This window comes from Vanacampus margaritifer, chromosome 14 (genome assembly GCF_051991255.1).
Source record: "Vanacampus margaritifer isolate UIUO_Vmar chromosome 14, RoL_Vmar_1.0, whole genome shotgun sequence".
NCBI classification, from domain to species: domain Eukaryota; kingdom Metazoa; phylum Chordata; class Actinopteri; order Syngnathiformes; family Syngnathidae; genus Vanacampus; species Vanacampus margaritifer.
The window spans coordinates 3863270-3889377 of record NC_135445.1 but is presented as its reverse complement, the minus strand read 5'-3'; the positions used below and the strand labels follow the sequence as shown (position 1 = coordinate 3889377).

At 40.2% G+C, this 26108-nt stretch overlaps 1 protein-coding gene across 1 annotated transcript in view; it reads right to left on the bottom strand.

Annotated features, from left to right (window-relative positions):
* The window catches only part of LOC144034125 (netrin receptor UNC5D-like), a 117209-nt gene that overhangs the window by 75341 nt on the left and 15760 nt on the right, over positions 1-26108 (bottom strand). Inside the window, exon 2 of the mRNA XM_077542678.1 lies at positions 16598-16751. Coding sequence (XP_077398804.1) covers positions 16598-16691 — 94 coding nt within the window. The 5' untranslated portion in view covers positions 16692-16751. The remainder of the gene's footprint in view (positions 1-16597; positions 16752-26108) is intronic.

Here is a 26108-nt window from a genome sequence, read left to right as displayed (position 1 = left end):
TGAACCGAACCGGTTAACTTGGCCAAATTGACCACTGTGTGTTTTTTTTTTTACCAGAAAAAAAAACAAACAAAAAAAAATAATTGACCACTGTCATTGTCCACTTTAAATCAAAATGGCCGACTGGCTGTGTGTTTTTGGGCATGACTTTTTTGGTGCATCTACACATGATAATCACGGCTACTAAATTCCATGTTGCCAAGAGCTAACTGGCTTCAGGTGCTGGATTTTTATTTTTCCAACCCTGAGGTATGCCACTCCCCAAAAAAAAGAATCAAAAATCGTTTTTTATTATTATTATTTTTTTGCCAAATAAAACAAAATTTGGCAATTTTACTCAAAGATACACAGTAAACTGTGTTGGAAAAAGCCCACAAAGTTTGGAGAGCAAGAAAACCCTAAAAAAAAAAAAAAGAAGTAGATTTTCCACTTCCGAAGAATAAGCCGTAATTAGCAACACGGCTTGTATCAGTTTTCCACGTTTCTTGGTAGTGGCCGCCACAACTCGCGCTTTAACAACAGAGAAGCGCCGCATGGAAGACGAAACGAGAACGCCATTCATAAAACATGAAGGCTTCTTCTTCTTCTTCTTCTTCTTTGCTTTTTTTTATTTTATTTATTTAATTATTGAACGCACTTGCGTCTTGGCGGGAAGCCTCGAGGGAAGTGTCCGCGGACGACAATAAAAGCAACAAAGACATTTTCTCGGTCTTGTGTGAGTCCTTGCGGAGTCGGACCTCATGTAATCTGCGGGGGATTCAACATAGAAGATGTATTTTTATGTCTTTTATTTTATTTTATTTTTTTACGTTTGACAGCACTTGTTTTGTCTGTTCAGACTTTTAGATGGATTGACGGATGGAGGGGGTGGACAATTTATAGTTTGGATGAAACAAAATTGTCATGCTGCTCCATTTGAATATTTACAACTAACGATTATTCCAATAATTGATTAATCTGACGATCATTTTTTTCCGATTACAGTAAACTCCCTTCAAGTTTCCCCACTATTTTTTTTGTACATTTAATAATGATATTTTAGTCTGACTCTTGTTTATATTGGGTGTAATTCCACCGTCGACAACTAGATGGTGGCATACTTTTTTTTCTTTCTTTGAGACGGTGTGAATATGAACGAAGAAGAATGAAATTTCTGTTGAAATTATTGAATGCCATCTGTTGTAATCCTGCTTTTTACGCCTACAGAAGGAAGGTTCATTTCGTAATATACATTTTATATTATTGATATATATTGTGAGATAAGATTGTTAATTTGTAAAAAAAAAATAAAAAAACATACTGTAAAAATAGTGTGCATAATAGTGTACTATTACAGCTTGTACAATAAAATAATTGTTGATTAATTTGATTAAAAAAAAAAAGATAAAAAAAACACTACAATAGAACAACAGCCCAAATGATCTTTCCCATTTGGTTCATTGTAACTTTCAATGTAAAATTAAATAGCATCACATTATAAAAAAATAATAATTGCATTCTTTTCTGTCTGATGCAGCGTCGATGGCGGCCGTGACCGAACGGAACGCCGCGGCGGTGGCGAGGCGCGGCCCACTTTAGTCCACTGATGGGAGTGAGGAAAATAGAACGCTTGATTACCCTCGATGCCAACAGCGGCATCGGGGGCCTCGTGGTCAAATATAGAAGGACGCCAATTACCATGTGAAGTGGCGACACCTTGGCGGTCAAGCCTTTTGGAAGGTTTCAAGCCTGTTTGTGTCATCGCGGCGGCGAGTGGATGAGGGTCAAATCCCTTTGGTGTCAAATCAGTTACAGCAAAAGGCTCGGCGATTATCAATGTGACAGGAAATGTGGGGCACACGCATTTTTAATCATGTCACAATTTGTCGGCTAGCAATTTATGAGAGTGAGTCAACTAGCTGCGTGGTTTTGTCACTGCTTTAAATGACTCAGAAGGGATGACCTGATTTAAAGCAGGTTTTTATTGCTAAACATGGGACAAGGATTTACGGTATTAGGTATGATCAAATATTTCTCAAATTTGGGGTTTAAAGTGTTTGAAAACAAGATTTATGAAATTAAAAATGTTATTTTAAATTGTCTATTTTTCTCTATTATTTTTTCTAAAATTTGAATTGAAAAAAAAAAAACATTTTAATTTATTTATTTTTTATTTTTTAAAACATATTTTTAAAGTATTTTATAATAAAATAAAATGCAAATATATATTTTTTCCCACTATTTTTAGAATCGTCAGAACTTGCTTAAATGATGTTTTCATTCTTTTTTTTCTTTGAAATATAAAAAGCCTATTTTAAAAAATCTTCAATTTCTTTTATAGGAAAAATCCTTTCTTTAATTTAAGTTTCAAATTAAAACCCTGCTAAAAAAAAAAAATCGCTGTCAAATTAAATTTTTTTGAAAAGTTTTGAAAATTTTTCACTCGACAGCAAGACACAAAATGGCCGTCCCCGTGAGATGGATAGAAATGGTGGATTTTGCACAAATGCAACATTAATCAGATTGCTGTGATTAGACGAGTGGGGCTGCTTATTATTATAAAGAAGATTTAAAAAAATATATATATATTTTTTTTTTAGTAGACTTCTACTTTAATCTAAGCATGTTTTTATTTTATTTACAATAGTCTTATTCTAACCTTCACTTCTACTTTGAAACCATTTTATTTTGCTCAACCATCTTACTAGTCAGTGGTTTAATTGAAGAGGCCGACAAGCCAATGTGGATTATTGCCTCTTTTCCGAGCTACCTTTAGCCAGAATGTGGCTAATAATGAGCTTTGATTGAATCTCTTTAATGAACATAAGCTCTGCAGCCTGACTCTCAGGAAAGTAATGATCATCATGCGAATGTGCTTTTACTATCTTATGTCTCCTCGGCCACGCATAAAAACAACGGTGATGGCTGCTTTTATTCAAGCACTAAACGCTCCCTGGAGGAGGCGGCGGCACGGATGTTGATGAATGAAAACGCTCGGGCAACTAAAAGCCTCCAACAGGACACGGATGGGTGGCTCTCCAAATGAAAAGGCGCAAGGAAACTCATCATAACAGAAGAATTACGTTGTGCTTTTTACTGGAAAAAAGTCATATTTCTTTGAAGAAAATACAAGAAGAAAATTATGTTTTTTTCAGAGAAGAGAAAAATTGCAGTTTTTTTTTTTTTTTAAGGGACAGTGTGTAGACGTTAGTGCCATCTAGTGGTGACCTAAAAGAAAGCAATGAGCTAAGTTTGAAGCATGTGTATTTTGAAGCATGCACCGATTATATGCATATTAAAATGTGTATGTTAACTCATTCACTGCCATTGATGGCTATAGACGTCAAAAAATCATTTTAACTAATTCTATTAGTTTAACATTTTTTTCCACTTTTGTTAACAAGAGTGTGAAAACCTAGGAAAAATTATTGTGCATTTAGACCACATATAAAATTTGTGATTAATAATGACTATTGAAGTCATGCGATTAGTTACAATTACAAATTTTAATCTCCTGACGACCTAATTTTTAATAATCTTTTCTTTTTCTTTTTTTTAAATAATCTTTTTTTCAAAAAGAAAATAATCTTTTTTCAAAAAAAGAAAAGATTATTAAAAATTAGGGCGTCAGGGGATTGTAATTAATCGCATGACTTCAATAGTTAACTCGTGATTAATCACAAATTTTATATCTAGTTTAAATGTACAATATTTTTTTCCTAGGTTTTCATACTCTTGTTAACAAAAGTGGAAAAAAATGTTAAACTAATAGAAACAGTTCAAATGAATTTTTGACGTCTATAGCCATCAATGGCAGTGAATGAGTTAATGACATATAATTTTTATTTTTTTTTTTTGCCAATTAATAGCGGGTTTTTAAAATGAATGAACATTGAAAAATCAAAAAATTCTACATCCTGTCTCTGAAAGTGTAACAAAATTTAACAATAATAAAAAAAAAGATGTCTCAGCCTTTCAAGAGTAAATTTTCCGTAAGTTTCTTTGGACAAAATCGTGCAACTACTATATGGGAAAAAGTCGTATTATAAGACGGAAAGTAATATTTTCTTTTTGAGAAACAAGGTTATATAATATTGCAAGAAAAAAGTTTTTGTTTTTTTTTTCAAGAGGAAGGGAAATAAAAGTTAGATTTTGCTGACACAATAATAGTTCTGCACATTATAAAAATAATGGTAAAGATTTGGGCTGAAATAATTTTTTTCAAAGAAAGATAAGTCATAATATAAGTATAAGTCTTTTTTTTTTAATTTTTGGATTAATATCATGACATAAGAATAAAAGTACGATTTTTTTAATAGATTAAAAATTGTATTTTTAATTTTGAAAAATAAATCACAATATTGCAAGAAGTAAATTGTATTTGCAAACTAAATTGACATTTATAGAATAAAAAAAACAATATTACAAGAATGATGTTTTTTTAAATAGAATAAAAGTAGTGCCCCCCCCCCCCCCAATAAAAAAAAAAAGAATATCGAAAGAGCAGTGTCATATTAAGGCAACAGAGGAAACTCTAAAAAGCCGGATGTTCACTTTTTTTTTTTTTTAAGCAGTAAAGCATATGCATCAACACCTGCCCAAGCGCGTTGCCATGACAATGCATCAAACAAATTAAAGCCACTGCAATTGGAAACATTGCCTTCATCCAGCCGAGCGCTGGGCCAACCAGCGGTCAACAAACAATATGCAAACACACACACACACACACACACACACACCGAGACACACACACACGTGGTTTGGAGCTCAAAGTGCATTTCGCTCTTTGGTAGCGAAATGTAATTACGTGTTGGTCGTCTGCGATGTGTTTCATGTGTTTTTTTTTTTCTCCCCCCACCGCGCTGACACTCCAATTACCTGCAAAAGTTTGCGGGAAAAAACCTCAAACACCTACGAGCTAATTCCTCGCGCTCACTTTTTTTTTTTTTTTTTTTTTCCTCCCCATCTCCACCGTCGCCTCATCTCAACACTTTGATGGGCGACATCGCTCTTCAACTTCACAAGCGCTTCCAAGCTCCATTAGTGCCGCCACACTTTTTCCTCCCATAAGTGGCGCACTTACTTTTTTTCTCCAGCTCGCTAAACAGTTAAAAAAAAAAAAACACAAAGTTGTTTTTAACATTTTGTTTGCGCGCAAGTGCTATAGATGTCAACAAGGTTTTGCCAAGTGTCACGAGAAAGGGCAGGTTTTTTTTCCCTCATCTGTAAATAATTAATGAGTGTTGTGTTTTCCACGTGCTAACAATGCACACGACAGAAATAAAAAAATTGTGTTTATACCTATTTTTGGGTGCAACCATAATAAACGAGAGGGAAGATGGATGCTTCCAAGAAAAAAATAAGTTGTCATTTTACCCGTGGAAAGTTGTGATTTTCTAGAGAGAAAAAAAAGGCAACCTAATGCGAAGGATGTCATCATTTTTTCTAGAGGAAGAGAAAATTAAGTCGTATTCTTCCAAGGGGAAAAAAAAGTTGTAATATTAAGATTATATATTTTTTAGAAACACACAAACAATTTAAATGTTTCAAGTAGAAAATTGTGACATTCAGAAAAAAACACAACAATGACATAACTTTCCCGGAAAAGAAAGTCATAAATTACAAGAATGAATTTCTGAGAAAAACATTGTAGGAAAGTCAAAAGCTTCCGAGAAGAAAACGCGTAGAGTCGTTAATATTTTAGAAAAAAAAAAACACGGTACATCAAAAATTAAGGAAAAAACACACATAAATTGCGAGAATTAAATGATATTGTTCCCGGAAAAAAGGCATCATTTTACCGAATAATTTTTTTTTTTGGAGCGATCAAAATCATAGTGATTGGAGAAAAAGAAAAATACTGTAATATTATGAGTGCAAAGTCATAATACATTTTAGAAGAAAAGTTGCAATGCTATCACAAAAATGTTGGAATTCTTTGAGTAAAAAAATTCTCAAGAGAATTACGTAAAAAATCTTTTGAGATAAGCCATAAAATGACGCCCGTTCGTCACATGCTTCTGAAGTAAAATTGTAATATTACGAGACGAAAACTATAACTTTACAAGAAAATGAAAATGAGTAGAACGTGAGGATTTTATGACAAAAAGATTAAATCTATATGTCTTAAGTCATTTTTTTGGGGAGAAAAAAGAAAGTAGTAATTTCCCCAAATAAAAACGTCAACTTGTATCGCGTAATTATTTAGTAGATTTCCCATGTAACTTGAAAGCAGCAACAGCAGAGGAAAAAAAAAACGAGTTCTTGTTCTTTCTCTGCTTGGCGAATGAGGACAAGGCTGCCAAGAAAGGCGAGCTGTGACCTTTGACCTGGCACCTTTCAAAATAATACACCGCTGGAAGGAAACAAGCGAGCTGAGAGGCGTTAAGGGGCCGTAGGTGAAACGCCTCCAGGAAGAAGGCGAGGGTCGGTTGAACGATGCCGATCAGAGCGGGACGATTCCCCCCGGCGCTGACATTTCCCAACCAACTTGAACTCACCACCTCCACACTTCGCAACAAGATCTGAAGCCAACACATGGGCGCTAATAACGTTGCTATAGTACAAAAGCCCCCCCAATTTTTTTTTTTTTGTACAAAACAACCCCCAACAATTGGGTTATTCATTTGACCCAACTTTCTGAGTTAACTGAATACCACATTCATTTTTATACAAAACATTATTTATTTGCTTTATTTATTATCAACCCAAAGCATTAGGTCGTTTTGTGGGTTAAGAGAATAATCTAAAAAAGTTGGGTCGACACCTTTTTGACCCATATTGGGTTATATATGACCCAGTTGTTTTTTAGAGTGTATGCGGTACATGCACACTATAAAAACAGCTGGGTCAAAAGTAACCCAATTAAGAAATTTGACCCAACTTTCTGGGTTGTTTTATACAAAATGACCCAATTTTTTGACCCAAGTAAAAGATCTGACCAACATTTATGAGTTGTTTTACACCAAAAGACCCATTTCTTGACTCAAAGTTGACCCAAGTAGAGGATCGGTCCATTTTTGACCCATTGTTGGGTTATTTTTGACCCAACTGTTTTTAGAGTGTAGAAAATAGAGTTTCAAGCGAACTCAAATTATTGTCTCTAGACAGGGTTAAAATGTCATGTTAGGTTTTCAAGTTAGGGATAGGGTTTTAAGTCAAGGTAAGGGTTTCAAATTAGTCTGCCAGTACAGGGTTAGAGTTTCGAACCATGCTTAAGAGTTTAAAGAAGAGTTTGAAGTCAGGCACAGGGTTTCAAGTAAAGGTGTGGGTTAGGGTTTTTAATTACACCGTCAATTAAGCGTTAGGGTTTCAACTTAGCCAGGGTTTTAAACAAGAATTTCAAATTGGGGTTAAGGTTTGAAAGCATGGGTTCAAGCCAGAGTTAAAGTTCACAGCTGGATCAGAAGTAACCCAATAATGGGTGAAAAAGACCAATTGCTAGTTGGGTCAGTTTGACCCAATTTTCTTCCTCTAAAACAAAAAACAATGTTTTTGTTGTACACTCAGTTCAATTGTTGGGGTTGTTTTGTACAAAAAAAATTTGTGCAGAAAAAAAAAGAATTGGGTCACCGCTACTTAGGTCAATTTGACTTTTGTTAGGTTTTTTTTGGAGAAGGGGGGAAGGGGGCAAGAAAATGTCATAAAACAACCCCAATCAGATTGTTTTGTATTTAAAACATAAAAATAAAAAAATAAATATATCAACCCAGGTAGTGGTTAGTCCCTTTATTTGGGTTATCTTTTACCCAAGTGTTTTCAGAATGAAGTGAGGTTTCCAACTCAGGGTTTAAAGTGACTCTACACACAACCGTCATCCATCCTCTCCTACTCAAACGTATCAAAGCTTTGATCGTGATCCCCCTCTTCCTCTGCCCCCCACACCCTCTGCTTCATTTCACCCCGCCATCTTTGCGTACCGCAGCTGGTCTTCCTTTTAAAACCTTTAGCCAGCGCTTGTCATATGAGGGCCAGCCCAGCGGGAGGCCGGTGGCCGCAACTCTTTGACCGGCGCCCCCCTCCTTGCGCACCACCATCGACGTCCCTTTGCTGCGTGAAAAGGTAAAAGGTGGCTCGCTTTGATGAAGCAGAGCCCCCCACCCCCCCCACCGACCCCGCTCCACCCCCTCCTGCGGCACCCGGTGGCAAACACGCGGCGTTCAATGGCAAACACGAGGGGCTTCATTAGCACACCACAGAGGATCAAACCTGAAATTTCACATTTCACATTCAGGCTCCTATGTTTGATCATCTCCCTTTTTTAAATATTTAAATACATTTTTGATGGCCGAAAATAAGAAAGAATGTGTGATCCTCTGCTTCTTTCATCTCTGTATGGGTCACTACTTCATGAATCCTTGTGGTGGCGCTCTATAAAAGGCAGTCAAAGCAGGCTGCGAGAAAAGGCACAGAGTTAGCAACATGCTAACTTTACTACACTCTGAACAGTTGGGTAAAAATAACCCAAATTTAATCCAAAACAAACATATCCAAGTTTTTGGGTTATTCATTTAGTCCAAAAAGTTGGGTCAAATGAATAATCCACAAAACATCCCGATGTTTTAAATAGTTTTTTTTATAAACCAACACTATTTATGGGTTATTTTAAGGGTTATTCATTTGACCCAACTTTATGGGTTTTATAAATAAACTATACAAAACAACCCGAAACATTGGGTTGTTTTATGGGTTATTCATATGACCGTTGTTTTTGGATTAAATAAATAAAATGAAATGTTGTTGGGTTGTTTTGTAGATTATTCATTTTACCCAAATTGAAGTTGTTTTATACAAAACAACCTAAAAGTTATGGGTTATTCATTTGACCCAACTTTTTGGCTTTAATAAATAACCGCAAAAAAGCGGTTTGTTTTGCACAACCCCAAAAAAATATATAATAATATATATATATATATATATATATATATTTTAATCATCAACTTTAGGTTGTTTTGTGTTATTTGACCCAAATTGTGGGTTATTCATGTTACCCCAAACAACCCACATTAGGTTGGTTGTTTTAGTAAAAAAAAAAAAAAAAAAACTTAAATTGGGTTGTTTTGTAGGTTATTCATTTAACCCAACATTTTGGGTTAGACAAATAACCCAAAAGTTGGGTCACTCCGTATTTGACCCTATTTGGGTTATTGTTGACGCAACTGTTCGTAGAGTGTGCCGAGGGAGAGCAAACGTTGGTGGGAAACCACCATTTCTTTTCCTGGAACACAATCGAGGTCAACTAAAGATATGTTTAGACAAAAACGCGTCCGACTGTGAAATAGTTTGAAAGTGAAGCATTCCCCCAGACTGGAAAAGCAACAAAAGTGACGAAAGACGCAAAGGAGGCGTGACCAATGATGAAAAGGAATGTCTAATGACTTTGCCGCGTGGCTCCTGTACCGCGCACGCCGCGAGGTGGTGGGGGAGGGGGGGGCAAAAAGCGGCAAAGCGGGGAAGGATCCAGTTGGCCGGGAAAAGAGCTGAAAAGCCGGAGGGGACGGATGAGAGATGAGCCGGGCCGCTGCGACGCGCCAGACGCTCGCACCTCAGCCAGCCTTTGACGAGTCCTCGCTTTTGCACACCCGACACAACCACCACCACAACAACAGGAACCGCAGGTGCGTAAAGGAAAAAGGGAGAAACTCAACAAATGGCGGCGAAGAGCAATAAGCCTCCAGCACGAACGTCACATATCTACTATATCATGTTTCGATGACATCACATCTAGTCAACAACTTCGGCTACAGTGAGTTTTTCGAAATATGGTTTCAAGACAGGGTAAGGTTGAGGGGGTGGTGCTACGGATGCCCTCCTCATTTACGCTTTCCAATCAGGGTTTGAAGCCATTTTTAGGGTTTCGAAATCAGGTTTGAAGTCAGAGTTGGGCTTTCAAGCCTGGGTTGCATTTTCCAACCAGGGTTTCAAGACAGAGTTTGCAATCAGCCTTTTGGGTTTGAAGTTAGGGTTTTAAACAAAGATTAGGCTTTCAAGTTTCAGTTAGATTTAAGTAGGGGTTAGGGTTACAAAGTAGGTTTACAGAATTGGTTTTCAAGCTTTTGTTTGTGATTTTATGTTAGGGTTTCAAATTTGGGTTTCAAACTTGGATTTGAGGGTTTCAAGCCTACTTACTCAAACAAAATTCAAGGGTTAAAAATTAGGGATGGGCGAGTATTGATATCGGTCTTTACTATTTATTATTTACCCTTTATTTTTACATGTAGATATCGGGTCACCATGGAGGCTGCCGATACCAGCCACCGATACTTAAGGCAAAGAAAATCTGACAGCAAATAAATTGCTATTCTGTGGCAGTTTGACACAGAAAAGTCTTTGTTCATTGTGTTAAATGACATTTTATACATCAAAAGTACTAGACGAACACTCAGTATTGGTGAATACTCAAAATTACTAGTACTGGTATCGCTCTAAAAAAAAAAATGCTATGAAACAGTCCTAAACGAAAAGATGTAGTGGGAAGTGTGCAGTCAACAAGCACCAAATTGGTTGGGACGGCCTCCATTTGCAATGTGCCTTTGATCAAGACCCCGAGACTCAAACAGGAAGCGACGGGGCGCTCATAATCAATAGGAGACACTTAAATAGCTTCTGATGGCGCACCGAGTGCTTCTGTTAATAAGACTTTTTTTTTTTTTTAAATCCAGACCGCCGTCGGACTCGAGCGTCGCATACAAACGAGGATTAGCATTAACGTCGCATCCTAATAACAGCGTCCATTTTAATTCAGCGCGTGTTCGTCGAGCGCTGACATTTCAATTTGGCCGTCCTGTCAGGCTGACAATGGCGAGCGTCCGGGGCGCCGCGGAAATTGCCGCCCCGCCGCCGCTTTTCCAAATCGACAGAGGAGAGTTCTGCAGACCTTCGAGAGTTGTTCAGCCTCGAGTACTGACGTCTTAAGGCGCGGCGCTCGACTTGATGAATAAAACACGGTGACGTCGCTGGCGAATGTTTGCTGGGGTTGCCTTGACGACGGCCTTCACCTGCCTCAAGTGCACAACGTCGACTTTTACAAGTCTGCTTTTAACGCTGTCGGTGGAACGCATTTAGTCAAGCGCGTCAAAATGAGTGGACTGCATCAACATCTGCACTCCAAGTAAATTAAAAAAATTACTTTCCTGGACAGAAAAAGGTTCAAGCCACTGACAAGTAAGTACTTAATGTAGCTCTGTCAGTTAATTGGTCTATGGGTAGGTAAAAGGTAGTTAGGTAGATTAGGCGGACGAGGTGGTGGGTAGGTAAATACTGTACTTTGATCAGTGAAAAAGTAGAAGGATAGATCGGCAACTAGCCTACTTATGTTGGTCAACTGGTCAGTCGATAGTTAGGTATGTAGGTAGGTGGGTGGGTGTTTGGGTATGTAAGTAGGTCAATAGGTAGGTAGGTAGATTAGTTGGACGAGGGGATGGGTAGGTAAGTAAGAAAAGTAGAAGGTTAGGTCGCTAAGTACTAATGTTGGTCAACTGGTCAGTCCATAGTTAGTTAGGTAGGTTTGTATGTATATAGGTAGGTAGGTAGGTGGGTGGGTAGGTAGGTGGGTACGTAGGTGAATTGGCAGGTAGCTTGGAAAGTTAGTAGGTAGGTAGGTAGGTTAGGTGGACAAGGCGGTGGGTAGGTAAGTACTGTACTTGTGTGAAAAGTGGAAAAAGTAGAATGATAGATTGGTAAGTACTTATGTTGATCAACTAGTAGGTAGGTAGTTAGGTAGGTAGGTGAATTGGCAGGGAGCTTGGCAAGTTGGTCCTAGAAGAAGGTACCAGGAAGGCCAGTTGGCAGGTCAGTCGGTTAGTCAGTAAGTCGGTAGGTCGACGGAAAGGTAGTTACTGTAGATAGGCAAGTACTTAGGTCTGTCAGTCAGTATGCAGTTAGATAGATCAGGTGGACTTGAGCTGGTAGGTACATTGGTTGGCAGGTAGGTACAACTTTTGTCATTGGAAAGGTAAATGGATAGGTAGGTAGGTAGTCATTCAGTTAGTGGATAAGTTGGTAGGGCAACAGGTCAGGGCATTTAGTCAGTCAGCTGGTGGTTGATGACTAGGTAGATAGGCAAGACGGTAAGTACTTAGGTCAGTCAGTCACTTGGTAGGAAGAAATGTAGGGAGGTAAATTGGGTAGTCAGTCGGTTGGCAGGTAGGTGGGTAGGTAGATTGTTGATCAGTTGCTAGGTAGTTGGTAAATGAGTAGGTTGGTAGTTATGTAAGTAGCAACCTATTTGCATACCTACCAGTCAGATGGGCAAACGGTCTGTCGGTAGATAGCTGGGAAGGTTTTGGGTGGGTTGCAAAGTTTCGTAACTGGTCAACTCGGTCATTATGGAGTGATTAAAGGTTGTGTCCCAACACTTTTAAGACTTTTAATCTAGAAGTCTTGAATCAACATCCCACAGGTTTCCCAAAACGGCCTTGGTGGAGTGCAGACTTATTAAATATGCGTTTGTGTGTGATTCATGCGGGAGTTTATTCATCTGATAGGAGACGCGGTGGACAAACGATCGCTCCCGGCAAACACCAGAGACGCTTTCAGCATTCCGCCCCGCGACGCCCCATCCGTCTCCCGACCCCGCCTGCTACTTTTCCCCGGGAACGCCGCCTGGTTGCGCCCTTCCGTCAGGACATTTGTCACCCCCCCCCCCCCGCGTATATGGTTGTTGAATCACGACATTGAGGCGGCGTCCTTGAGCGCGCTGTGGAATGGCTTTGTGGACGGCCCGTTAGCTCCGAGGCTTTTTCCACCCGCTCTATATGGCGGCGCACGTGCACGACGGGCGGCGTGAAAGTGAAAGGGCTGAAATGGCGAGCCATCATTCCCCCCGCCGTTTATTACAGGGGAGGCGCCGCACACGTGGGAAGCGCGCCGCACGTGAGCGCGAAATAGCGACCGGGCGAAGTAGCACGCGGCTCATTACCCGAGGTTATTCCCGCGTGTCCAAGTAACCGCCGACAATTGTATATTTGTCATCAGAGGCGGCTCACGCTTTAGCATAACCGCTACAGCTGCTTGCCTATTAGTCAGAAAATCTTGTCTACCGCTCTTTGACGCCTAGAAAATGTTGCTGCCGCATTCCCCGCAGGAAATCATGTAAATGCCACCATTAGAAAACTGCACGGCCAAAGTTTCATTTTGAACTGCCATCCAAGTGTAAAAAGACGGTAAACGTTAAAAAATACGCACATTCAACGTTAATTATGACCTCGTTATAATGTTTTATTTTAGTGCCGGGGTGGGCAAATTGGCGGTCCACAAAATCGAAACGTGCAGTGGAGTTGATCCGGTTCAAGTTGTAATAACAACGTTCACCACTAGATGGCAGACATCGACCCCAGAGCACCCCAAGATTTCATCAGAGAAGAAGAGTGAGCAGGGTCAAAATAGGGCAACAAAAATGGATCTCGGGTAAAATAGGAGGCAAGAAGGGACAGATCGGCCGGCTCGATTTTCGGAGTCGATATCGAGTATTTTGACGAATATTGGCCTTTGATTACATTTTCGGTCAACTTGAAAAAAGATGCACCTTTTGTTTTTGTTTCAAATGAAAACTATTTAACATTTCAGATGTTTTGAAATTTGGGAAAACTTTATTTACTGTAAAAAAAACAAAACAATACGGAGCTATTTATTTGTTTTTAATTAACTTTTAAAGAAAAACACTCCAATGTTGGACAATAAAGATATGCTTAAAAAATTAAACAACGTTTAAGACTTGGAGTTTGTATTTTTTTTATGCCAATATTTTCCTTTTAGTGAAAAGGAAAATCAGCCTTCTGGACTATTAATAATAGATATCGGGCCCTGAAAAAAAAAAACATCGGTCTATCTCGAGCAAGAACCGTTGACAGTTCGTTTGAAAGGCACTAAATGAGTGTCCGCCAAAAACATGGACATGTTCTTCTCTCTTGCTGACATAACAACTTTGTTGTGAGGCAAAGCAAAATGTCTGCGGTTTGGGGGCGAAATTAATATTGATCTTGATGTACTCTAATGACGGGAAAATCGCGACAAGGATTGCTCATTACTTGAAAAGAAAATGACGTGCGATACAATGGAGCGTAATTGCAAGTCTATATTAATAGTCCCGCTTTCAACACATATCGACGGCGCCGATGAAGCGTCACCGTCTCGCGATCCATCACGCGCAAATTACAAAGGAAACTCCGCCAGTCACATGACATCCCTTTCACAATAAAAGCATTGTTTCGGATTCCATGCCACTCCCTCCAGGGAGGGCAAACGGCCTCTGTATTGATCTGCTTTAAAATAATACAACAATGGATATTGACCTGTTTCAAAATAAAGCAACAATGAATATTGGACATCAGCGCTGTCCGCTCGTCGCGCTGCTTTACCAGCATAGCCGAGTGCTGCTTTTCTCTTCTTCTCCCCCCCCCCCCCACCCCCTCCCCTCTACAATCCTCTCCAACATCTCCCGCCCTGCATGAAATGTGTTCCCCTTCAATAATGCAGGAGCGAAAGTGAGCACGTCGCAATCTCCCGCCAAGCAGGCGAGCGGCCGCGGCCGAGCGGCTCGTCTCGGCTCCGACGTGGCTTCAATCAAAGTCGCGGGCCGAGAAAAGTCATTTAGCGGCAAACATAAAACACGGCCGCCCGCGCTGGCCTTTTATTCCTGCTGCGTTCACTGCCACCCTCCATCGCCGGCCTTTGCACAATCTGCCGGGATTCAAACGTATATCTTACCTACTCAGAAACGTCCGACTGATGAGGATTTTATTCGGCCGATTCTAATATTCGGCAGCTATGAATTCCGATAACCGATTAATCGGCCTATTCATCCAAAAGAAGTGAGAATTTGCATCCCTTAATACTTAAAACAAGAAATATATGAATTATAAGAAGAATATTGGACTAGTTTACAATACTTTGTTCTTAATATTTGTTTAATTTCACAATAGCGAAAAATCGACAAAAATCGACAAAAATCTGCAAAAATCGACAAAAATCGGCAAAAATCTGCGGATTTTAGGAAAGTGTTCGAACATAATTTCCAATGTCTTGTACAGTGTTTACAAATATGTTAAATAATGTTTTAAAAATAATAATCGGCAAAAAAATCTGCCATTTTTGTTGATTTTTTAAAGAGCTAATTAATTGCCCATACAAAACAGTTGTTTTAAAAAAAAAAAACATTCCAGCACATTTTTTGGTTTCAAAAACCTGGCAAGCAACATAATACTATAAGGAAGAAAGACCAGGAAAAACGTCTCCAGTGATTTTATCTCCAGTGATTATTGTAACGATTTTCTGACTGGACTCAATGAGCCGCAGCTCATTCAGAACGCTGCAGCTCGGGTTCTGATGAGATCAGCTCAAGTCAGCTCTACAATAGATTTCAAAAGTCTGCTACTGGTCTATAAATCACTAGGGTGGGTTTGGGTCCGGAATATCTGGATGTTATACATGGAGCGCAGAATTCAAAGCAAACACGGTGAAGCAGCATTTAGCTGTTATGCTGCACACAAATGGAATAAGATGTCAACAGAAGTAAACTAGTCCCGAGTGTAAATGCATTTAAATCCGGATTAAATGTGGTCTTTTAATAAATTTGTAAACCTAATATTATTTATTTTCTTCATTTTTAAATGTTTTTTTTAAGTCTTCTGTTAAAGTGTTTAAATGTTGTCAGTGTACGTTCTTTGAGCCATTTTTTGGTAAGCTACTTTTATGCTTTGACTTGTGAGCACCAACTTGAGATACAAGTATTGTGTTTATTGGGAGTGGCAAATGGATTGGTAAATATTCTTAAAAGAGGCTAAAAGCTGTTTATTGTCGATGTCAATTTAATTTTATCGTAAAAAAATTATGCCCCCGCCCCCACCCCCCAAAAAAGACATCAAAAATACGTGCATTTACAACAACCACACAAATTAACCATTATATGATACCGTGGTAAATTCGATTGCTATTTTTTAATGTAGCAACCTCCATTGGTTTGTGTCAATATCGGCGACACCAGCCTATAATTGACACCATGCTTTCAAATATATTACTATCGATATTTGTGCATCCTTCCAGGTTGAAATGATCAAAAATAACAACACATCTCCTTGGTGACCAATCAAAGGCCCTTCTGCTGATTTGTGCTTATGAGGAGTAAGCTGGTGAAGAACAACAGAGTGTATTTTTAAATCAATCTCATTTAAATGCGTCTCATCAGGAGCTCTTTCTAGTAGTTTGTTGGGCGGGGAGGGATAAAAATTTTAGAAACACAAACATCGATCAAAAAGTCAGCATTGTCGATTGCAGCCATCCATTTTCGATGGTTATCATCAATCGGGTCATCCGCCAATCCCAACCACCCATGCACATTCCACACAGCAGAGATTCGAACCCTGAACCTCAGGTTCACTTTGTTGACAGCGGAGCAGTTGATTGACAGGTGGAAGTCCAAACGGTGACCCGCAAGCCTACACATCGCCACTACCCATCTTACAGGACTCGAACCCGTGACCTTCTGACGCTTTGATGGACAAGTCGCGCGAGCGTAATTTGGGGGGGTGGGGGTGGGGGGGAGTCGCGTCGGACAACTTCCACGTGCAACTTCCACGCACGCACGCACGCACGCACACGGCGTTCCCACGGGTGTGCTTACCTCGACCGAGCGCGCCGGCCGGCAGAAGGAGCAGCAGAAGCGGCAGAAGCGGCGCGGCCAAAGTCGCGCGTCCCCCGGAGCTCCTGCGTCCCATCACGGCTGCGTTCGCGGCGGCTCTCCGCGTGATGCGCTCTCGCACCCGCTCATTTGTCGGCTGAACGAGAGAGAGAGCGGACTTAGGGGAAAAAGGACCCACCAATTTATTTTTTTCTTTTTTCTTTTTTAAATAATAGAATACAAATTCCGGTGTCTTCCGAGCCGCTACCTCGCGGTTGTAACGCAGTGCGGAGAAGAAGAAGAAGGAGAGAAAGAGGAAGAAGAGGAGGAGGAAGAGTTGCACTGTGACACGAGGCGGAGAAGGAGAGAGAGAGAGAGAGAGAGAGAGAGCGAGAGATAGTCACGTGGTGTTATTTTCTGCCTTACTAATTAATGAGCATCTGCTTGCTGATTGGCCCAACGATCAATAACACGGAGGGGTTAAATTCAAAAATACATGAGGTCTCAAGTCCTTGTAAAAAAAAAAAAATGTTTTTAAATAAAATAAAATTAATAAATCAATACTAAAATATTGATTTGATGACATCAGCCTTCCTGATACCTTATCTTCGATTTTTACCTTGATAAAATGGTATTTAAATTTGTGCAATAATAAATCGTGTAATCGACAACTCGATGATCAAATTAATTGACAGCTATCTTGATTTTCGATTAATCGTTTAGAGACCTTGTTTAGGTAAAATTGGCCACATTTTAGCCTCTCAAAAATAAATCTAATCCGGTTTCCATGAAAGCAGACTGATTATATTTGTGTTTCATCAAAAATAAGACTTTTGCAAAAAATTTTGCAAACATCAGCTTTTACTTTGAAAAACTTTTTTTTGTGCAGATTTTCAGACCGATTGCGGACCAAGCATTTCATTTTTTTTTTTTTTAAATCTCTTTCAATTATTAATAAAAAAAAATTCAAGAGATTAATTGATTGTTAAAATAATCGTTAATTGCAGCACTAATTGTGATGTTCAACAGCACTTTTTTTCAGACCGATACTGGTACGAGAACTCAATTCTTGAGTAGTCACTGATACCGATAAAATATGATAAAATCTCCCCAAACAACAATGACATATCATAAATTTTTCCTTCAAATTGCATGAAATTAATGGTCATTTTCGATTCTCCTCATTTCTAATTTCTAGTTATTAATAAAATTAATAAAAATGTTTTTTAATGTACTAATTCCAGCTTCTATTTTACTTGGTATCATGCTTTTTAATGTATTGATATCATTGCTGATATCAGCCTATTTTTTACCCAGTTTTGCAATTTTCAATTTAAGGCAGTCGTTTCGATGTCATCGATGGGGCTTCGATTTGACCTGGGATTACTTTTTAATTCATTCCGTAGTATTGCGATTGCTAACGGCACGCCAGTCAACAGTTGTTAGTAAATTCGCATCTTGACCTTGTGTAACCTCATTAGCATATCAAGCAGAGAGTGTGCAGTCAAGCCAGGTCAACCCCGGGATAATATTTCTGTCGGTAGCCATAAACGTGCATCAAATATTCGGGGAGGGAGGCGGCCTGCGGGCAGCGACGGCCTCGAGGCCATCGAGCGGACCGGCGGAGCGAGAACGACAGAACGAGCTTTTGTCGCAACGTCGGTATTTTATTGTCCCGCCAAAGCCGCGTCGGCTCGCTCGCTCGCTCACCTTGAAGATGATGTCGTTGGTCCCGCTGATGACATCATCCAGCAGCAGCCGTCTGTCATGTGACAGCTCGGTGACAGCAAATGACTGACACGTGACAAATAATGGCTCAAAATAGCTTGGGAGCGTTTTCATGGCGACATTCTACTCTTTCATGACCCAGTGAAGTTTAGCTTTAGTGACAAAAACGTACATTTAATGCCATTTCGGTATTATTATTATTTTTTTGTAGGTTATTTTTGCCTTAGAAAGTGTTTCTGAGGCAAAAACAAAATATTTAAAGCCTAATGTAGAAATTGTGTTGATTGTACGTTCCGAAAAATACATCAAACCGGTGACATTTCGTTTTTGGCAATATACCATCATGAACTATCTATCTATCTATCTATCTATCTATCTATCTATCTATCTATCTATCTATCTAGGCTAGCTAGCTACAGTAGCACTAGCAGGACATCTATCTATCCATCTATCTATCTATCCATCTATCCGTCAATCCATCTATCCATCCATCCACCCATCTATCCATCCATCCATCCATCCATCTTACCAGGCTAGCTAGCTAGCTAGCTACAGTAGCACTCGCAAGCTATCTATCCATTTATCTATCCATCTATCTAAGCAAGCTAGCTAGCTACAGTAGCACTATCTATCTATCTATCTATCTATCTATCTATCTATCTATCTATCTATCTATCTATCTATCTATCTATCTATCTATCTATCTATCTATCTAGGCTAGCTAGCTACAGTAGCACTAGCAGGACATCTAGCTATCCATCTATCTATCCATCTATCCGTCAATCCATCTATCCATCCATCCATCCATCCATCTTACCAGGCTAGCTAGCTAGCTAGCTACAGTAGCACTATCTATCTATCTATCTATCTATCTATCTATCTATCTATCTATCTATCTATCTATCTATCTATCTATCTATCTATCTATCTATCTATCTATCTATCTATCAGGTGTGTCAGGCGATTAAAATCTTTAATCGCAATTCATCGCATGACTTCAATAGTTAACTCAGGTTAATCACAAATTTTATATCTGTTCTGAATGTACAACTAAATTTACAATACATTTTTTTTTCTTTCTAAGTTGTCATACTCTCATTAACTTGTTAAATTAGTGTATGGACTCAAACATTAAATGTCAAATGTGTCATATTTCTGCCCTTAAATAATGTTTTGGGGGCAAAGTATTGCATTACTATGGCAAAATTAAATTGCCCCAAATATCTTTAATTAAGATTCTCTATCCAACTCTTGATCGATGAATGCATCGATTAAGACAGCTGCGTCCATACAATGTGTTAGCAGCAAGTAAACAAGGGCTTTAACGAACAAACACGAGCTGCTTTCACCCGGGTCATTTTCCAAAGATGGCAAATATTCCCAGCCAATAAAACATCTCTGACATTTGTGTTTATTCTTAAAGGCGAGGCGTTGGGCCCACGCGGGGTTCATCGGCGGCGGCCGCGCGTCCTTCTAAACACACAGAGATGTGAATAGAAGCGTTTAGGCGGCGCGTCCTCGCCTCTGCGGCGCTCCGACGGCCTTGGGCGAGATAATAGAAGAGGAGTCGGGCCCGGGTGTCGTGTGGGAGGTCTTGCTGGCAGGCACGTTGGCTTGTCGCCACTCGCTAAATAATAAACTCCTCTTCAGCCACGTTGCGCAAAGTGTCACAATGTACGCTTGCATAGTATTATCGACAAAGAAAAACACAAGGTCACAGCCTAATGTACCATTTTTGGGTAAAAAAAAAAAAAATGTAAATAAATAAATGTTATGAATGTATTGTGGGTTGGGTCACGGGGTCATCGTGTTGTTATGATGTTGTCAGTTGCTCTGCAGTTGCTAACGTCCTATATTAACCACTCTTAGTTTGTCTCGTGACTCTTATTTTGTAGTTGCTATGCAGTTGCAATGTTGCTTATGATGATGATGTTGTCAGTTGTTATGCCAGTTGCTTAGGTCCTTGTGTTAGCTCCTCTTAGTTTGTCTAGTGACTCTTATTTTATAGTTTCTATGCAGTTGTAATGTCGCTTATGATGATGATGTTGTCAGTTGCTATGCCGGTCGCCAAGGTCCTGTGTTAGCTACTCTTAGTTTGTCTAATGACTCTTATTTTGTAGTTTCTATGCAGTTGCAATGTCGCTTAAGATGATGTTGTCAGTTGTTATGCCAGTCGCTAAGGTCCTGCGTTAGCTACTCTTAGTTTGTTTAATGACTCTTATTTTGTAGTTGCTATGCAGTTGCTATGTCACTTATGATGATGATCATGCTGTTGTCAGTTGCTATGCCAGTCTCTAAGGTCCTTCATAAGCTACTCTTAGTTTGTCTAGTGACTCTTATTTTGTAGTTGCTATGCAGTTGCAATGTCGCTTATTATGATGATGTTGTCAGTTGCTATGCCTTTTTAATTCTACTTCTGAAAACAATGATCAACATTTTTGCCTATTTCATGACATGTTACATTACAAACCAGTAAGCAAATCCCCCCCCCCCCAAAACATATGCCAGTGCATTTTCTGTATTAGCAATAAAAAAATTAAAAAATCTGGTTATTGAATATAAGGATGGAATAAAAATGTTTTAAAAATCTGATTCATCGACAAAATAATTGACAGATTAATCATAATTAATAATAGGTGCAGCCCTCCATAAACGTTTTGGTCTTACAGAAAGAAGTCTTATATATTTATCTACGTGAATTAGAGTATTTCTGGAGAAAATTACTACTTTCTTGGCTAAAGATATGTTTTTTTTCTGCTTGTAAAACATACCACGTCCAATGTTTGATTCAGCCTTTTGTTATCAAATAGTGGCTTAATGGCAAAACAATAACAATGTCATAGTCTAGCGTACTATTTTTTTGTGTAGGAGCAAAACGTCTTAATGGCAGAAGACTGTAATTCTTTAGCAAACTTCTTCCCGGCATTTATTTTTTTCCTCCCAAGATTCTTTTTCAATTCATTTGAGCTTTCTCTTTTATGTTTGCAGTCTTTGAAAAATCATTGCTGATAAGCCAAAGAGGACAATGATCATGTTGATATAAAAAAAAAAAAAAAGTCCTTCGAGGTCCGCCTTTTTTTTTTTTAAATCAAATCTAAGATTTGCCGAACATTTCATGGCTTTCAAGTGACTTATATAACTTGTCTTTGCAATTACAGTAGAGCACAATTGAAAGGAACAGATGAAGCCTCTCAAGCTGCGCCTCTTTGTGCTCCCGTGCTTCTTTTTACGGTGTAAATGACCCTCGGTTGCATTCAAGGTTGTAGTAATGCTCTTTGTGCGTATGTGTGTGTGTGTGTGTCACTCTATGTGGTAATGGATCCACAGTGTGTGTGTGTGTGTGTGTGTGTGTGCGTGCCTGCCACGGGCCTTCAGCTATCCTATATGGGCTCAAGCCTCACAGAGCATCCCAGTGACAGGACCAGGGTCCGCCGAGCTAATCAGACCCTCGGGACCCGCTCTCCGCCAACACTTTTTGTTGTCGGGAATTCTCCCGTTGCTGCACTCGAGGACAAAGCGGGATAAAGTCACCGTGAGGGTCTTTTCGCTATACACACACACACACACGCACACGCAGTTACCTGGATGGCTCGGGAACGTACTTAATGGCAGAAGTGGGGGGGGGGGGGGGCTAGCGTTACCTGACTTGACTGAAATCAGATTCAAATTGTCAGTTTGAGCACTAGCAACAAAATGGAAGGCTCGCCTTGACATTGATTGACTTGTTTTTTCAAAAGACGTGACTTGGACTATATGACTTAACAAAAGTCAAATGTGAATTTTCATGGGGACGGACACGAGAGCAGGCAAATAGTTCGACAGTTGACATACAAAAGCGATTGTTTTTCTTCATAGGAACCGTTGACAGTTCGTTGAAAGCGCATTACGATGCCCATTCCTGGTCTTGATTGCTACTTGTTATTTGATTTGGTTTTCGATACGTGGGGCGTAAAAATGATTCAAGGATAGTTCAACTTGAAAGTGGCACGATTCGATTAAATTTAGTGGGATTGCGATTCGATATGATACGGCTCAGTTCGAGAGGGTACGACGCCATGACTTTTTGTTTTTGACATTTGAATGAACTTGTCAGTACTGTAAATGTGCCATTTTCTTCTAAGCGATATCCCTCCCCCAAAAATATGATTAGATATGCATCTTCATATATTTCAAAGTGGTACGATCGGATTCTGTTCTATGCGGTCTCATCTTTTGATTTTCCTGTTCAAACCAGTTTTTTTTTTATATATTCGATACACGCTGATGTCATATTTATGAATGAAATACAAATCTGTCTGCCTGACTCGATCAAATCCAACAAAATCGCGATACACCACCTACACCGCAAATTAGACCTGCTTTCACAAGTCTAAAAAGTAGTCTACTTTTTGTCACCAAACGAGCAGATTCGGCAGGTCTACCAAATTCACAAACACGCTAAATCCGACTTGCCCCGGCACGAAAATGACGATGTGCCGGTTTTTACGCTGAGCGCACAAACAAAATTGCTGACTACTCTTATTGCTTATGTCCACTTTTGTATACGTGCGTATTTGTCATATACTGCTCATTTATAGACTATTTTTGACACCAATAGAGGTTTTATTGCGATTTACAGCACCGCATACTAATCTCGCCGCTCTTCCATCCACATCTCATTCAGTCTCATTGCCGGCTGTTTTAAATCTATACATGGGCATTTCATCCGTGATATTATTCCATGTATACAAAATCACCGCAACCCGGCTTTGTGTTCCCGACGCCGCCGTCGGCTCAGAGGCATTTTCCCGTGGAGTGCGCCGAGAAGCACTCCTCCCACTTTATGGAAATCAAATGCCAAAATTGACTTACAGGAATCCCTCTGAAACCCCTCCGCTAATCTTGCCCCGAAGCATCTGACATTCACGTACAGGTGCAAAAAGAAGAGGAGCGTCTTCGCCGATTGGCGGGGGCGCCGCTTCGGGTGGGGGAGGGGTGTTTGTAGGAGGGGGGGGGGGGTATCGGCACTGCCAATCAGCGGTCCGGCGATGCAGCCCAAGATTGCGGTCTCGGGGAACTGACGGGGGAGCGGATACGCACGCGCGAGGCCGGATGCGGAATAGGAATGACTACACGCTTGTTTGTATGTTCGGCGAGTGCGGCGGAAAACAGCCTGCAGATGTAAGTTTAATGACGCGGGTCAAGTATAAAACACAAGTGACAGACGGAAGCGGCCTTTAAGGGGTGCTGGCCCGCTGCACACGCAAATAAAACCACCCGCTCGCGTGTCGCCCTCCCGGGAACGGCGTCCAGATTTAAACGCGCTCGCCCGTAAACGGATCGGACTGCTGCCGACGCGGGCCGCCGATTACATCGCCGCTCGGTGTGTGAAAGGTACAAGCACGGAATGTCAAGTCGACGCGGGGATTTCTCAGCTTCCGCGCTAGTATCGTTGGCGTGGCGACGGCTGTATTGCAGTTTATCATTCCCGCCCACTGCTTTAGCGCACAAGTGAAGTGATTGCGTTTTTGTAAGAGCCCAAAACCGATTTTTTGAGGCCGATGCCAATTCCGATATTTAGTTGAATAAAATTCTGATAACTAATTAATCGGCCAAACAGTCCAAATTTTTTACAAAACTTTGTCCTTTAGTATTTGTTTATAACTTTACTTGGGGAAAGTGTGTGTGTGTGTGGGTGGGGTGGGGTGGGTGTGGGGGGGGGGTTCTAGTGTTGTAACGCGTTAATGTGTGAAAAAATTGGCAGATTTTTGCATAATTTAAAAGAGTTGAAATCGGTGGGCCAGTCAGTATTGTCACTCTGAATGTGTGGCTACGCCGCATGTCAGCATTTATGCTAATTTTCATAAGCATTTCATGCTAGTATTAAACTAGTGGAGTTTTAAATGAAATCTATTGTTTGGGGGAACATTTTATTGTTTTGGTTTTACATGTCAGATTTACAGTAAACATCAAATGGGAGTGACTTAAAATGGCTTGAAGCAAGCACGCCGAGCCTCTTATTTTGGAAAACAGTGCGAGTATTAACACATTCACTGCCATAGACGGCTATAGACGTCAAAGATTCCTTTTGACTGGGCTGGCAGTGAATGAGTTATAGTAAGAACAGGTGGTAAGGTAGAAAAAGGCATAAGTAGGCTATATCAATTCCTGATCTACTGTTTACGCATCAGATGCTCCATTTTTGCAAAAACAGCAGCTTTTTTTTTGGTATTTTTACCCCTTACAAACATCTCATCTAAGCTGTTTTTCGCAGAAACAAAACTGAGGTGGGTTTGGCAGTTTTGTGAAAGGCAACAGCGGGAATCCGTGGCAGCTATCGTACACGTCACACTGCGGTCTGTCTGAGAGGTAAAGTATTGATCATTTTCAAGTGTAATTTTGCGGGATCTCTGTGTGAAAGGGGCTTCCATCTTTTCATAAAGAAACACGAGCGTTGTTGTGTTCGTCAGCCAAATTCCTGGCAGTCTCGAAAGCATTTCAGGACAAACACCATGTTTCGATATCCCTATGTGTGTTTGCATTGCGAGGACAGTGTGTGTGTTGTAAGGGGTGGAGGGGGTGTTACAAATATAATACCGGGCCGTCTGCCAGCGACGCCTCCGGCTGCGTATATCTTAAAACAGTGAAAAGATCTCCCGCCGCAAAGTTCAGACGGTGTGTCGGGTCCTGGGAGACCAATTATGTGTTTGTTTCATTCCCGCTCAAATCTCTTGTCTCGCCGCTTTGCAAAACAAAACGGTGAACGTGATCAACAGCGCAGGGACGGGAAACATTCGCGTCTGCTGAAATGTCACATCGGAGCGGTGGCCGCGTGTCGGAGTGCGCCTGTTGTCTGCGTGCCGCGTCATACGTTCGCCTCTCGGTCTATCTCCAAAGGCCTCATTAAATGCTCGTCAATCAGCCGCATAGCGAGCGCACATGCAACGCAGCCCCTTTACCGCCGCTTATTAAAGCGGGGAATGCTCAGCAAGTTTTCCAGGTTGACGTTCGGTGTGATTGACACTCATTGAGAGAGGTAGAAATGCAAATTTAACAGCTTTAGGGGTGGTGTCAAAAGGGTAGTACTGCAGCTGTGTGAAAACTGGTACCACTTTCCTTTCTTTTCTTTGGTCCTTCCTCTGGTCTCCTGACGGCCTCACGGCTCTGACTGGGTTCTGAAGTGTTCGGTTTAGGTGAACGGTATGGGATTTTTTTAATAGGTTTTAGGTGAACTAATGAATACACGCTCACACGCACGCACATGCACATACACCCCCACATACAAAATAAAAATTAATTTAAAAAAAATATATAAAAAAAATAAAATAAAAAAGAGAGAGCAATGATGATGACATGTCAAATCGGTAAAATTACCGAATGAACAATACTGAGCTCTCCAGAAAAAAATAAATAAATAAACTGGTAGCAGAAAGCAGGGACCGGCTCCCGGTGTACATTTTATCACATGAGTCACTTCTACTGACGAATATAGAAAAACATATGCATGAAGTTATGTTTACGCATAAGAAAGATGCGAGACGAAATCGTGGTAATAGTTTCACACATTGAGTGGTCACGCCCACACTTGCTTCAAAGGGACTTGAAACTCATCCCTGGCTTCACTATTTCCTTCCTCAAGGCCACACAGCGTTTGTGACGTGTTATGAAAAGTTGTTGGCAAAGATATATCTTAATAGTGATGTTCTTTCTGCTGACTAACTGTGGCAAAAAAAAGTCTTCCCCTGACTAAAAGGCGAGCGTAGCATTGTTTTAAATCAGTTTTGCTTGTCTGCCGGTGCGAATTGAA